This window comes from Gorilla gorilla, chromosome 22 (assembly GCF_029281585.2).
Source record: "Gorilla gorilla gorilla isolate KB3781 chromosome 22, NHGRI_mGorGor1-v2.1_pri, whole genome shotgun sequence".
In the NCBI taxonomy this organism is placed as follows: Eukaryota; Metazoa; Chordata; class Mammalia; order Primates; family Hominidae; genus Gorilla; species Gorilla gorilla.
Window position 1 is genome coordinate 20,309,842 of NC_073246.2, and position 15,677 is coordinate 20,325,518.

General features: G+C 34.0%; 1 protein-coding gene across 1 annotated transcript in view; it reads right to left on the reverse strand.

Annotated features, from left to right (window-relative positions):
- Window positions 1–15,677, reverse strand: part of TMPRSS15 (transmembrane serine protease 15) — a 136,332-nt gene that overhangs the window by 54,921 nt on the left and 65,734 nt on the right. Inside the window, exons 15-17 of the mRNA XM_055373826.2 lie at window positions 7,722–7,811; window positions 4,809–4,934; window positions 2,070–2,210 (exon numbers count right to left, since the gene is read on the reverse strand). Of these exons, the coding sequence (XP_055229801.1) occupies window positions 2,070–2,210; window positions 4,809–4,934; window positions 7,722–7,811 (357 nt within the window). The remainder of the gene's footprint in view (window positions 1–2,069; window positions 2,211–4,808; window positions 4,935–7,721; window positions 7,812–15,677) is intronic.

Consider the following 15,677-nt stretch of genomic DNA (forward strand, 5'->3'; position numbering starts at 1 on the left):
TCTGCACAAGAGGTTTTGAATAGTTGTGCGGTAGACCAGAAAACTAGGTGGTTCACACTGCTAACAAAGGCCTCTAGTAAAATCAGAAAGATTTGATTATGGCAGAGTTTCACAGAAAATTGCTCTGGCCAAAGATGGCCATCTTCTTCCAAATTTCTTGAGAGGAGACTTTATTGTAACGTCACTTGTGGGAGCCGGTACTGTGCAAAGACTATTCTATCAGGAGCCAAATATTATATAATAATTTAAAAAATTAGGGTCATAATTTTACATATAAAAGTATTGGTGGTAACGTTTTGTGTTTTTCTGTCATCTAAAGTTTGCTATTAACTAATTTACTTTCTATATAACAGTAAGAAAGATTTAGCTTTTCTCCAACATTACATAACCAAAGTCTGTTGTATTTTAAATGTGCCCAATATTAACTACCAAAATGTCCTCATCTATGTCCATCACCCTTCTATACTTTAAAAGTGTAACTCAAATGTTGAATTAAATTAAAATAATAGGTACACCACAAAGAGAAGGAAACTGAAATAGCAGATAAAATAATTGGCAAACAAACATGGTTACAGTATAATCAGCAGCAACAAAATAATCAAGAAACAAAATCAGTGATTCAATTCAAGATGACATTTTCAAAATTATCTTGATTAACATTTTCCAAAGCAATGATCAAATTTTCTTCTAAGTTAAATTCTCGCCACACTAACACACACATGCTTATGTAAATACATATCTATTGATATTTGCATCTCAATGTATTTTCTTCTTTACCTAACAAAATCATGTCATTTTCTATGTTTCTTCTTTTTAGTGTACTCTAAGATAAATTATAATTTTGTGTAGATCTCAAAGTATTTACTCATTAATTATTTTTTATTGATCCATGTCACTGTTGCTTGTAAGTAAACAGATTGGCTTCTAAAATCAGTCACAAATTCCAGATTAATCGATTGAGCTACCACTTACTTCTACCTAAGTAGCATGCATAATATCAGTTGTGCTTCATTTTCAGGGCCAGATGGTAGACCTCTTTATTTGCCATAAAGATTAAAGCAGGCAGCTTTCTGGGATGGTGTCAAAAGCCCTGGTCAGTTGTGAGTGGAGGAACAAAGATAAACATAACCTAATAGTAACTGGATTTTGTATTAGATAATAGGCCAGATGAAGATGAACTATCCAACCCTACCTCTTTTCTAAATATTCAAGTGAAATACATCAATTCCATAAATATTTCTCTTCCTATGGAAGAGAAAGAGAGATGTAGGAAGTAGCATATATTCTGTTTTTCTGACATATTTGCACCTGGAAAGAACCACTGAGTTGCCGGGCAGTTCTATGAGACAATTCATAGTCCAAGTGAAGTATCAAGTTACAAAAAAATTCTCTGCAGATTGTTGAATGCAAATATATGCAAATACTAGATATATGAATATATATATATCCATATTCACATATATCCATATATATATACACACACACATATACATATATCCATGATGAACATGCCGCTATTTTGTTTGCTCCTGTTGATTATTTTATGGATATACTAAAACACCTAGTGTCGGAGGGTTGGGCACGCCAGCAAATAGCATTAAATTCCTACACTGTGGTGCTTTACTCTGGTTGTCTCCAATAAGTTAATGATGTTAATTATTTAATTGAATGTTGTTGGCATGCCAACAGCTCTCTTGCCTGTTTCCTTCTTTGCTCTCTGAAAATGTTCTTGACATGGGAAACATGACAGTCTTCCTTCCTTAGAGGGTCAGGTATCCTACTTTTAACATTTAACATGGCCCTCTTCAATGAACAAAATTCAACACTCCTTACACATCAGAGAAATCCAAGTAGGTCTGCTTAAAAACTTTTGTGGCTGCCTACTTTGAACGAACTCAGGTAATGGTACTACAGATGTAAAGGAGGGAAAATCATCTTCATTAAGATGAGGAAGAATAAGTGTCACAGAAGGAAAGCATTAAAATCATGATTTTGGCCTTGAAATTCTGTATACCTTTGCTGTTTTGCTCCAAAAATTATGATGCAATGTGTGATTTATGGGCTCTTACCTGGAATCCCCAAGTGATAGCCAGTAGTAAAATTTGCTTTAAACCCTCCTCTTGCCAACACATCGTTAGTGATGAGAAGCACAGTCATTCTGTTGGTGGTAGAGAACACATCCTTTACTGGGCCAGGCCCTGTGTACACAGCTGTTCCAAGGAAAACGAGATAATCAGTGAGATGATCCTTTGGATCTAGAAGGAAATGTACCCCACATCTCAGTTCCATCTGCCAGACGTAGGGCTACATGCCACATGGCTCGCTCATAGAGCAGCCACAAGTAAATGAACACACACATTCTTTTACATTTTGAACACTTTTCAACAAAGCAAACTTCTCTTTAAATTTTGATATTTCTTGAGGTTTGTGCAACTCTATAATGTAATGATGAATTACTTATAATATATCTGACTTAGTACCACTGCTATTCAAAGCTCATGTTATCCCAGACAAATGACTGACTACTTATAAAGACCTTTATAAAACAATGGAGTTTATAGTCACCTTTACTAAATTTTTGACCAAACATACTCAGTATTTTTTTGTGTGTGGAATCATAAACCTAATCTGAAGGATGGATTATTTAGAGATTGAGAATATTAACTACATGGTGGCTTTTAAACCTTTTGCCCTTAATCCCTCAGCTTTGGGGATTTCATAAACAATAAAACGTTCTTTACTATATTTCAGCTAATTAAAAAATACATTTATTAAAAAAAGTTTTATATATTGGAAGCCCTGAAAGTGATTTAGTTTCAAAAGACCTTCCTGCCTACAAATTTTAAAACAATAAATCAAAGATCTTTCTGGAATTCTTATTTACTTTTCAATGATTTGTTTAACTATTAACAGATGAAATGATACGTTTTAATTTTTTAGATGTTGAGAACTCTGAAGTTTTTATTTGAAGAATAATTTGATCTAAAATAGAAAAACTATTTAAAACTTTTTTACATGAGTATAAAAGAACCAAATTTCAGATTCCTCAGTTCTTGCCACCCTTCTAGTCCCAACAAAATTTTCTTTATTTGTTCTATGTGTGGCTCCCAAAAGCCTCTCCCAGGAAGCTCACACTCTAGAACTTTGTGAGATTTTGTTGTAGAATTCTACATAAGGGTTGACTGATGAAAAGGTTGGGGAACCCTCCCCACCACACTGTCCCTTGATGTGCTCTAGAAAATTTTCTCTGGAGTATTCATTGATTAGGTGCAGCATTCATGTGATTGTATCCTGACTGCATATCTATTAGATCAGATTTTACAATACTTGATGAATACAAGTCCAAAGCACAGTTAGATAAAACGCTTTTTTGTGTGTGGGAGGGCGATAAAACACTTTTTAGTTGTATCATTTCATTCATCAAAATTGATCATTTGAGCATCTTTATTTAATGTGTGACTTATCAAGAGACAGCTTTTTCTTAAAAATGACCAGCCTGGCCAACATGGTGAAACCCCGTCTCTACTAAAAATACAAAAAATTAGCCGGGCGAGGTGGTGGGCGCCTGTAATCCAATCTACTCTGGAGGCTGAGGCAGGAGGATCACTTAAACCAAGGAGACAGAGGTTTCAGTGAGCTGAGATTGCACCACTGCACTCCAGCCTGGGTGACAGAGCGAGGCTCCATCTCAACAACAACAGCAACAACAAAAAATAGTGGTAGTTAGATAACATATTAGCTATTATGTTTGACTGATAGCTTTTTAGTGTGTCAGCACGTATTCTATGATCTATAGAATACACAAAATTTCCTCTATAATAGTACACTCTATAATAGCACAAAAATTTCCTCTACAAGAGTACACTCTCCCTAGCCTTATTTTAAAATAATCAATAAATAAAAAAGAAAAATAAACTGGTCAATTTTTGAAGCATTCTCAGGTACCTACACAGAAGCAGCTAGTACTAGAGACACAGCCAAAGTAATAATAAAATGTAAAGTAAAACTCATTAAAAATTTTGTATAACACAATTTGAACAGTTTGAAGTAAAATAAAAACTGATTTAAGAGCTATCTTTGGACATCCGATGTACACATAAAGAGAACTACATAATGGGTGTCCTTAGCTTCTAGTCTCCAATGGGTAGTGCTTGTGGTAGTCAATTAATACCAGCTGGTAGGAACTGATGACTCAAAAATATTGTCCAAAATAGTTAAACTCATGGAGATAGAGAGTAGAATGATGGTTACAAGTGGCTGGAAAGGGTACTGGGAGGGGTGGGGGAGTGAGGATGATCAATGGATACAAAAATATAGTTAGAATGAATAAGATCTAGTATTTGATAGCACAATAGGGTGACCACAGCCAATAATAAGTTACTGCATATTTAAAAATAACTAAAAGAATATAATTGGGTTGTAACACAAAGACAGGAAAAATGCTTGAAGTGATGGATACAGTATTCACACTGATGTGATGATTATTATGCATTGTAGGCCTGTATCAAAATATCTCATGTATCCCATAAATACATACACCTACTATGTACCCATGAAAATTAAAAATGAATTTAAAAAGTAAAAATAATTAGTCCTGCTTTGTGAAGAATGTTCAAGAAAAACATTATGTTGTCACTATTTTAAATATACCCTATATTGTAAGTTCCACATAAACTCATGTCACTTTACTATTGTATTTTCATTTTGCAAGTTGTAAAAGAGTGATTACATTAATTAAGAAACACTCTTTCCATCAGCACAACATCTTGAGCTTTACAACCTTTACAATATTCAGATTGCAGACTTACCTAAGAGCAAGGAATCAGCTTCTTCACCATCTCTTATTTCAACTACATCGTTAATATTTTCTAAGTCAAATTCTTGAAAATGAAGTTGTATATTCTTTCCTTTTTGTGCATTTAAAATCCAAACACCTTAAAAATAAGAAGTAACATTTAATTTGGAACACACTTGGTGATTTCTCTTAAAAGCTTCACTCTCTTGAGAATTTCAAATAAATTTAAAAAAATCAATTTTTTTTCCACTTCATGAAAATCAGTATTTCAAGGTGTTTCTTTTTTCTTTTCATTATTTTTTTTTGGTGATAAAATATATTGGTTTAGTCAATAATATTTATAGTAACATTTCAATTAAATTTGAAATTAGTATAATTGATATTTTTATGAAATGGAATACTTTAATCAAAGTTTACAAATATTATTTTACCTCTACAATATAACATTTATGAATATCAAAGGATACTAAAATTATAGTTTCATTTATTTAATTTTCTATGATCAAATTTAGAAGAAAATTAGGTAATTAAAATGCAGTTTATAGGACAAGTAAGCTTTAATATTTATTTTAAAAGTTTTTGCATTTATTTACATTTAGTTCATTAAAAAACAAACAAAATAAAACAAGACTACCAGCATCAATAAACACTTCTTGTTTTTATTGATTTCGTAAATAATTCAACCTTCAGATTTTTTTCTAGGCCATTCTTCTCTCATTCTGTATTAGCTTTCTCATTCACTCTTAAGAAATATAATTATATTTATATAGTAAAATTTCTGTCTTTATTTTCTGCTCTTTTCTCAGATGCAGGCAAATTTATCGACTTATTTACTGCATATGGCTGTACATATTTCAAATCCAACATGTTCTAAAGAAAAAGCAGAATTATCTCTTTTGCAAACTCATTTATCTTATTCTTCCTATCTCAGTGGCACTACTAATCATCCACTCATAGTTCTCTATGCTTGAAACCTCAGCACCTTCCTTGACCTCCTTTCTCCTACCACATCCAATCAATCACCTAAGCCTGCTATTACTACCTCCAACATCCTTTGAACCCCATTTACTTCTCAACGTCCCTTGCCACCACAACAAGAGTTCAAATCACTATAGTTTCTCATCTCCTAATTGGTGATGCTGATGATTCTCATCCCTTACCATCAATCTCTGATCTAAAATGCAAGCTCGTTTTTATCGCCATTTTCCTGTAAACCATTCAAAGACTCCCCAGTGCTCTCAGAATGAAATTCAAACTTCATAACATGGTGTAAAATTCCTTCACACTTCTAATTTTACCCATTACCATTATTTAATTTTTCTTGGAGATTCAAGAAACAGTTGTCTCCTACTTTGATATGTCAAGGACTCTCCACAGAGTCCTGCCTTTACCCTTATTATAACAGTATTTTGGACATTTTGTGCCTGACAACATATCTGAGTCACCATCTATACTGTGCTACATTTGTGTCTTCTTTACTTACTTCAGATTAAGGAAATAAAGTATTGAATACACATTTGTCAAATAAACAACATTTTTAAATTTAATAAATTTCTCCAAATTGTTTAAATGTTCCACTGCTTGTTGAATTTTTCAGATTATCACTTTGTTCAAATGATGTTTAAAAGATGTCTTCAGGCCGGGCACGGTGGCTTAAGCCTGTAATCTCAGCACTTTGGGAGGCCGAGAAGGGCAGATCATGAAGTCAGCAGATCGAGACCATCCTGGCTAACACGGTGAAACCCCGTCTCTACTGAAAAGACAAAAAAATTAGCGGGGCGTTGTGGCGGGTGCCTGTAGTTCCAGCTACTCAGGAGGCTGAGGCAGAAGAATGGTGTGAACCCAGGAGGCGGAGCTTGCAGTGAGCCGAGATCGCACCACTGCACTCCAGCCTGGGCGACAGAGCGAGACTCCGTCTCAAAAAAAAAAAAAAAGATGTCTTCAGTGTGAAGCAGAGATAACTCTGTTTCCCCAAACAAGTCAAATTAGATTAGTTGCTGTTTATTTTTTGGGGATGAGGTATTTGTCTACAATATTGACCCCATATGCACCTATGGAAGTGATGCTCTCTTATCTCTTGATCATCTGAAGGAACAAGGTTGGCTTTTTCTGACGACACATTTTTCTCACCATTGGGGCATTTCTTTCATTGACAGAATTCTCCATTTAGCTTAGTGCTCTTAACAAGGCATGGCCATGGAAAGATGTTTCTTTCCCAGTCCAGACTCCTGAAGTGGAACCTTTGTAGGATGGGCTAGGGAATCTGCATCTCCAACACAATCTTTATGTATCTTTATATGAGTTTATCTATTTAGGAACATTGACCTAGAGGTAGTCTTTATGCAGTTTTAGCAAACTATTTTCTCTAGACAAATTTTTTAGTGATCTTTCTTATAATTTTATTTTTTATACTGGAAATAATTACATTACTGTAGCTATCTGCATTATTGGCTCTAGTGTATATTTGCAAAAAGTGTGAATGCTACAACTGGTTCTTTACTTTTTAATACTTTCCATTGTCTTTGTCCTGTGAAATTGCAAACTTGTTAAACACACTGTAGACATTATATGCACAAACAAGGAGAGTGATTTAGAAAGCGGTGTCTGGAGTAACACTGGTTCTCTCACTGTTGTTATTCAACTTCTAAATTTGAAATTATAATAATGACACCTGCTTCAAGAAGTTCTTGTGGGAAATGAATGAAATAATGTATATTGGGCATTAACACAGTGCCTGGCATGAAACAAATGCTATATATATTTAGCAATTATTGTTATTTTTGTTGTCATATTAAGCAATCTTACAGGTAGATATGATAGGTGTACCCATGTTTGACAAATTTATAATCTACTTTGCTGCGTCAAGGGGTGATCTACATTTCATATGGACATTTGTTTCTGATGACCTGGGAAAGAAATGACTCACAGAAAGCCAGATTAGGGTAGCTGTTTGGAAAGTTCATAGAACTGAATGTTGTATTTGGCTCCCACAGTTCAAAAGGTCCTCCACAGTCCGCTGAAAAGGAAAGCAATGGGAAATCATTAGTAACACAATGTTTATTTCAGGGAGATAATACTATATGCCAGCAAATTTTCAACTACATTTCTTAGAATACAAATTTTGACAAGTAAATTTTAGTCATGTAAGGGTTAATGTTGCAGTTTAAGTAAACGAAAAATACAGTTAAATAGATAAGAGCTCTAATGATCAGTGATGTTGAGCTTTTTTTCATGTGATTGTTGGTCGCATGTATGCTACCTTTTGAAAAGTGTCTGTTCATGTCCTTTGCCCACTTTTTTGTGGGGTTGTTTATTTTTTCTCTTATAAGTTCTTTATAGAAGCTGGATATTGGACCTTTGTCAGATGCATAATTTGCAAAAGGTACCATCTGACACCAGTCAGAATGGCTATTAGTAAAAAGTCAAAAAATAACAGATATTGGACAGTCTGTGGGAAAAAATGAACACTTATAATAGACAGTTGGTGGGAATGTAAATTAGTTAAACTATGTGGAAGACAGTGTGGTAATTTCTCAAAGACCTAAAGACAGAAATACCATTTGACCCAGCAATTCCGCTACTCGGTATATACCCAAAGGAATATAAATCATTCTATTATAAAGACACATGCACACGTTTTTTCATTGCAGCGCTATTCAAAATAGGAAAGACATTGAATCAACCTAAATGCCCATCAGTGATAGACTGGATAAAGAAAAGGTGGTACATATATACCATGGAATACTATGCAGTAATAAAGAATAATAAGATCATGACATTTGCAGGGACACGGATGGAGCTGGAGACCATTATCCTTAGCAAACTAACACAAGAACAGAAAATCAAATTCTGCATGTTCTCACTTATAAGCGAAAGATAAATGATGAGAGCACATGGACACACAGAGGAAAACAACACACACTGGGGCCTTTCGGAGGGTGGAGAGTGGTAGGAGGGAGGGGAATCAGGAAAAATCACTTGTGAGTACTAGGCTTAATACCTGGGTGATGAAATAATCTGTACAACCAACCTCCATGACACGAGTTTACCTGTGTAACAAACATGCACTTGTTCCCCTGAACTTAAAAGTAAAAGAGAAAATTGGAAAAAAAAATAGATAAGAACTTCTCAAAATTTCTTCAGCATTCTTATGGCCTTTGTGAATCTTCAAGAAAGCACGATAGTGCACAGCACTTCCCTAAAATTATTTGGACAAAGGAAATTTTTTTTTGTCAAATATCTTTTACAAATAGGTTTCATAAACTAAGATATAAAATCCCTACTGTAGAAAATGTTTACCTAAAATAAAACAAATTCAATATTTACCACTCTCTAACAAGAAAGGCTAGTAAATCATTTAATTCTGCAATTCTTGATTTTCCTTTTTTTTTCATTTTATTTATTTATTTTTTGGTAGTCTTAAGGGAAAGCTTCACTATTCTGCACATTGATAGTAAGGAAAGGGAGACAAAGGGAAACTTCATTTGCTTAATAAATGCTTAATCAATGCCCCGATCTGGTAGCCAACATTGCTCAGAAGCCAGGTTGAGACGGGTAACTTATTAAGGCAAATTTATTAAAACAACAGAGCACAGATCTTCCAGCTCAGAGTCTGACACTTTAAGTAGGTAGATTAACTTTATAAAATTCTTAACATACTTTGTTGTTTCATTTATTAGAAACAAATTCTAAAGTAATGTAAAAAATCCTCAACTATTTTAAACATTCTAATTGTATCTAATTCTTGTTACCATTATTATGTTTTAAAACAAGACCAAAAGAAGAAAAGTAATCTCTTTTGAAGAATGCAGAAAACTGGAATAAATATATTCTTTTCTATTATGAAAGGCATATAATACTGAGATTATTTCCCCCCAATAAACAAGAAATCAGATTTTGGGAGGGATAATTAAGTGTCTCTACATCTATGACAGTGTTGATAGCCATACCCTCTTCCTTAATCTCTCTTTCATATATCTTCTGCCTTATTTATGTAAGTCACTTGAAATTCATGTGCATCTTCAAAGTTTATATGTAACACACTGCTTAGATTTGGGTTTCATGATGCATATGATGGGACAGGAAGGCAATTACTCCGACTCAGTGTTGGGATCTTTGCCAACCTGTCCTGTTCTGTAAAGAGATAGGGCATGGTCTTGTTCTTCATGCCTTTCAGGGCCAGGCTTGTCTAGACCCAGATGAACTTATCAAAATAATAAAATGTTTTACCAAATCTTGCAAAGTGCTTCCATGCATGTTATCTCATATGGGGAGAGAACGCAGTGTATAAGAGGAGGATTTGTTGGCGCTGGATGAAAATTGTGGCTCTGAGTTAGTTGTCTTGGAGACAACTAGATATATATTAAGGATTTTTTGGATTGTTGTAAAATTAGACATAATTTAAGAAATGTTCCTTTGCATTACCTGCTATACTTAGTACTGGTTTTCAAGGCAATCTTGTGGATTGGGTAATTACTATTATTATTTCAGTTTTAAATGGAAAATCTGAGAATTACAGATATTCACTTGCTTGTTAATGCCATACACAGCCACCTAGTGTCAAAGTCAAGACCTCATCATGGTTAATCTCAAGCTCATCCCACAGTAATTTACTGTCTCCTATTGGGTTGATTAAACTTTGGGTAATTTCCACCATCTGGTTCACACTGCCATAGGCAGGGTTTAAATTGAGTCTCTATAATTGGCACTTGATACGTACATAACAAAAAAAGGAGGGCAGTGGATGAAAGCACTGACAAGTAAGGTCAAGGATGGGTAAACCTAGAAGGAAGAAGAGAGTGTACATGGGGTGCTGAGGAAGGCATGTGAACCAAAGAAGGAACAACAATGGAGAATAAGGGCAAGTTCTCAACGGGAAATCATGACTAATTTACAAAGATTTCAGAAGAAGGGTCTACCACAATCCTATAACCTCTACATACACATCGCACATTTAATTTCAATAATTCTACATTGCTATGAAATACTTCTTTTAATCCTTAATGAGACCAGTGAAGGAGGGAATGTCTAACTAACTTCAGGGACAAATATTACACTCAGATATAAGACTGGGAAAAATTAACTTCCTATTTCACAAATTTAGCAGTGGCCAATACTGGGTTTTTAAAAAAATCTTTTTGTATTTTTGTTTTTTACCATTATTCTTATTGTATCCTCAAGTAACAGGAAAAATGTAAAACCTTATATTCCTGATAGAGTAAATAGCTGAGATTTGGAAAATGCATTGGATTTTGACATAATTGAACACTTAGTGTGCTATACTTAAAGATGAGTAGGTAGGATGTTAATGAGCACATAACAAGAACTCAAACGTTGTCAAGTGTAATAGTTAAGCCTGTCAAGGCAGGCAGTTTACTTAGGATTTTGCCCCTAAACGCAAGTCTTGGAAAATGCATCCCTTTAAAATACTTAAGTACTTTTTGAAATGCATTTAAATCATAATTATCAAATAACTGACCAATAAGACATCTCTGATCCCTGGCCTGATAAAATATAGATCAGCTACTCTCTGCATATAAATGACTGTAAAGAATTGGTAAAAACACTTTAAGTCATTCTAAATATGACACAATTTATTTTAATGGTGATGTTGTTCTAGCAGAGATGTGGCATGTGCCTCTAACTAGAGAAACAAAAGATTGAAATGTAATTCCAAATATCACAGTCATGCTGTGCCATTAGGTAAAACATCCTCAGCCAGGGAATGAAAGTAAAATAGCCTGTCTGGTATAGGGAATTATATTCATTTATAGTGTTAAATTCCTTCATTTTTTTTTTCTGGGAGCTGTTCTCTTAAACACTTGTGTTCTGATTAATTTCTTACTATGCCAATAGGGATTTTCACTGCATATACTATGTAAATAACATGCAGTATTTGGCAAAGTGGTTGCCAAGGATAGATATTTTCCTTGATGCATGTCATTTTTTACTCCATGCTTAAACTTCTGATGTCCATGAAATGTGTGTTAATGCAGAGGTGTTTACTGAGGGGTGGAAAATAGAAGAGCCTAGCTTTCATCTACAATAAGAGGGTTTTAATTAAAGATATTTATGGCAAAACAAGAAATGAGAATATGGGAAAAATAGATTTTTGATTGATACTTTATGTGATAGAATTAATAGATGTAGCTTGAGAAATAATACCTCCTATTGATTGATGTTTGAATATATAACAAAGTGGCTAATTTTCAAAATTGGCTATTGTTTTTCATCATTATTGTAATAGATACACAAATCTTTTGGTATCACATATAGCATTTTAAAAGTTTAGGTTGTAATTTAAAGTAAACTGTTCCATAAAATTTTGTGTTCATTTGATCAAAATTTATGTTTTCATTAACAAGTTATAGTGATCATTCCTGATATAAATATTTTTATTAAATGTGTAACAATAAAGTTCAGATTTTTATTCTCTGTACTCTAAATTTGGTTATCAATAAAAATCCAGACAATGAGAGCTCAAAAACGTAGGCTATTAGTTTGCTTTGTTTTGTCTTGTTTTGAGATTGAGTCTTACTCTGTTGCCCAGACTGGAGTGCTGTGGCTATTCACAAGCATGATCGTAGTGCACCCGAGCCTTGAACTCCTGGCTTCAAAGCATCATCCTGCCTCAGGCTTCCGAGTAGCTTGGACAACAGGTAAGTGCCACTGTGCCTGGCTCAGGCTATTAGTTTTAGAGGTAAAATAATTAAAACAAAATAGAACAACCCAAAACACACTGATACAACTAAGCAAGCAGTTCTGCTGAATATGGCCATCAATTTCAAGAGAGGTAGAGAGGTAGACAGGTACTGATTGATTCATATCTACATGAAGAACTAAAGTTAGATTATTTAGCTCTAAGTATTAGGTCACATCTACAAAACTTTCCAAATTAACTTTTTTTTTTCTTTTCCCCAGAGAGACAGGGTTTCGCCATGTTGGCGAGGCTGGTCTTGAATTATTGGCCTCAAGTGACCTGCCCCCCTCAGCCTCCCAAAGTGCTGGGATTACAGGTGTGAGGTACTGCACCCGGCCATGCCAAATTACCTTTAATTTACATTTGGAAGTAGAAAATGGCTTTAAAAATGGTGAAATAAAGAAAAACTGTGGAAATAAAGAGTGAATATTGAAATATCTAATACTATAGCTAGGTGTTTTGTTTTTGTTTTTCTTTTTAATTAGTTTTAAAAGCCCCAGAAATAAGCCAGGGGCCTGAAACGTGGATTTTGTTTTGTATACACCTATTTCTATTCAGTAGGTATCTTGTCATGAATCATCAAAATTGTTTTAAATTGGCATGATCATCACGTAATGGAATGTTTACTCTCTTAAAGTGTACTCAGTGCAATCCCCACATTTAAATTCATTTGTTCCAACGTCACAGAGCAACAACTGTAGAACTGATGCAGCAGAAAGTTATTAAAGTCATGAAATGGAATAATCTCTGTGGTTATGAAAGCTGAACTTACATTTCCTCAGACTAGGCACAATGTGGGTTCCCAGGAAAGAGGGAGGAAACTGAGCGTTATTACTCAGTCACTGATCTGGGACTGTTTTCTTCTTTAAGTGCTCTATACGAAGCCAAAGAAAGGCTATTAGCCAGTCAGCCATGGTTTCCTTTTATTACTGCTTAAACAAGTCATTGATCTGGAGCCAAAAAAGCTCTGCTCAAATAAGAATTTCACTGAACCAATTGCAAATGGCATTAGAATGAAATTGTTCAGAATACATTTGATGGTAATTAATGTTTTCTGCTGTGAAAAATATTGTCTTGAAGTGAACCATTTGGAAACTGGAACAAATAGACTCCGGGCAGATTCTAAAGTTTATATTTTCAAATCAGATGGGTTATTCTTTCATTATAATTTCCCTATTGTTAAAATAGACAGGGACACCAAGCTTGACATAAAGGTGCTATCTTTTTCTCTTTCTGATTAGAATATAAATATGAAGACTATAAGGGTCATATAGATACATTTTTAACTTAAGAAATCATATTTAAAATTTTGTTTCTATGTATGATATGATGTAAAAAAGTTACCTCAAATTTTCTATTTTAGGTAGTGATGAGACGTTGCTATATTTTAAGTATCAGGTCTAAGAAACTATATTACTTCCTCCTAGAAAATTTTTCTTCTTTATTATTTATGAATAAATAGGGGAACAAACTAGCAGAAAGAATTATCAAGAAAATCTATCATGTTAAATGATTGAAATATCAAAATAGCAAAATGTTGCTGATATTTGGTATCTGTAGGAATAATTACTATTTATCAAGCAAGCCATGATTTTAATGACGCTGAATGTTGTTCTTGCAAAAAAACTCTTCCATATGATAAATAGGTAGGGTGTGGGTCACCTACACAAAATGAAGTGAGACAATTATTTTCAAACAATGCCACAAATCCAAAATTACTGCATTTATGTGGGTATTTCTTCCTACACCCATCCCTACCATCATTTCCAAACTTCAGTTTTGGTACCAAAATTTTGTTTAACAAAAGTTTCATGTCACCAAAATAAGAGTATATCCAAAACAGAGAGAGACAGAGACAGAGAGAGAGAGATAAAGAGAGAGAAAGAGAGAGAGAGAAGCTTAGTCCATCTCTAGTAGTATTTACTGATCACCAATTATTGTGATATTAGGAATCAGTCATACACTGGTAAAGCAAAGGTAAATTTGACCTAGAGTTTGCTGTGAAGGAACTCACTTCTTGTCACAATTTTATGACCAATATTATTCCATGAGAATGTATGGTACTTTTCCTGCTTTTGCATCCATTTTATGAGTATCATTCCGTATTTTATCTGCACGCTTCCTTAAAGCTTTCTTCTGCTTACATTTTTTTTTTTCTCCAAAGTCCTCTATCACTTACTTCTCTCATGTATTACTTTTAGGGGCACATAAGTATACATTGCTTCAAATATTTATTTATATATTTTTTCATGTATTAATGGTTATTGCTACATCTTACATTTCATCTGCAGTGTTTAGCAGATGGCAGATATTTATAAAATTTGAATGAATGATTAAATATTGAGTAACATATATATCTCATATAAGCATCTAAACATGTTAATACACAAGATAGTAAAAGCAAACCGATCTTTTGGTGGAATGTAAGTGCTCATTCAATATGGTGGCATGGGATCGATATGACAGTATAACTAATGTCTTCAACCTAATGGTAGCTCTTTTGTTACATGTTCTCAAATACCCATAATTAACCTTTAGAGCCTTTTCATTGTTAAAGCCACTCATCTGAAAAGTCTGCTTTTTTTCCTTGAAGATTGGAAGCAGAAAAATATATAGTTTTGGAAGTAAACCAAATTTGGATAGGCTCTCCAAACTGATTTGCTGATATAATTTGGTAAAAGTATTAAGTGTGCTTCGAAGAAAATGAGAAATGGAAAAAGTACTGCGTTTGTGGGATCAGATCCATGCAGAACAAAACACACATGAGGTTTAACCCAAGCAAAGCCGTAGAGCTAAGTCAGCTTCCAACCACCACAATCCAAAGAAAAAAGCATTGTTTTTTTTGCATAAAAACAAGTGTAGTGAAAAAATCCCTATAGAAAGTCAGTGGATGTTTGTAATTATTTATTATCATAGGCATTTTTCTTTTTCTTTGTTTTTCTGTCAAACCCCTAATCTGAAAGTAGTATGAAGTGATTGTCTTCTTTGACATGGATAATTTGAATGGTAATGGGTTTTGTTCTGAAATGTCATGCTTCCAATTTGACTTAAGAGCACAAGTAGACACAGGCTCCATTTGGTTCTTTTGAGTTAAAAGATCTTATAGGACATTGTGAATCTTGGTCACTTCTCAGCAGTGACACATGAGTGGCCCCATGAAAGGAACATATTCCAAAGCCTTAC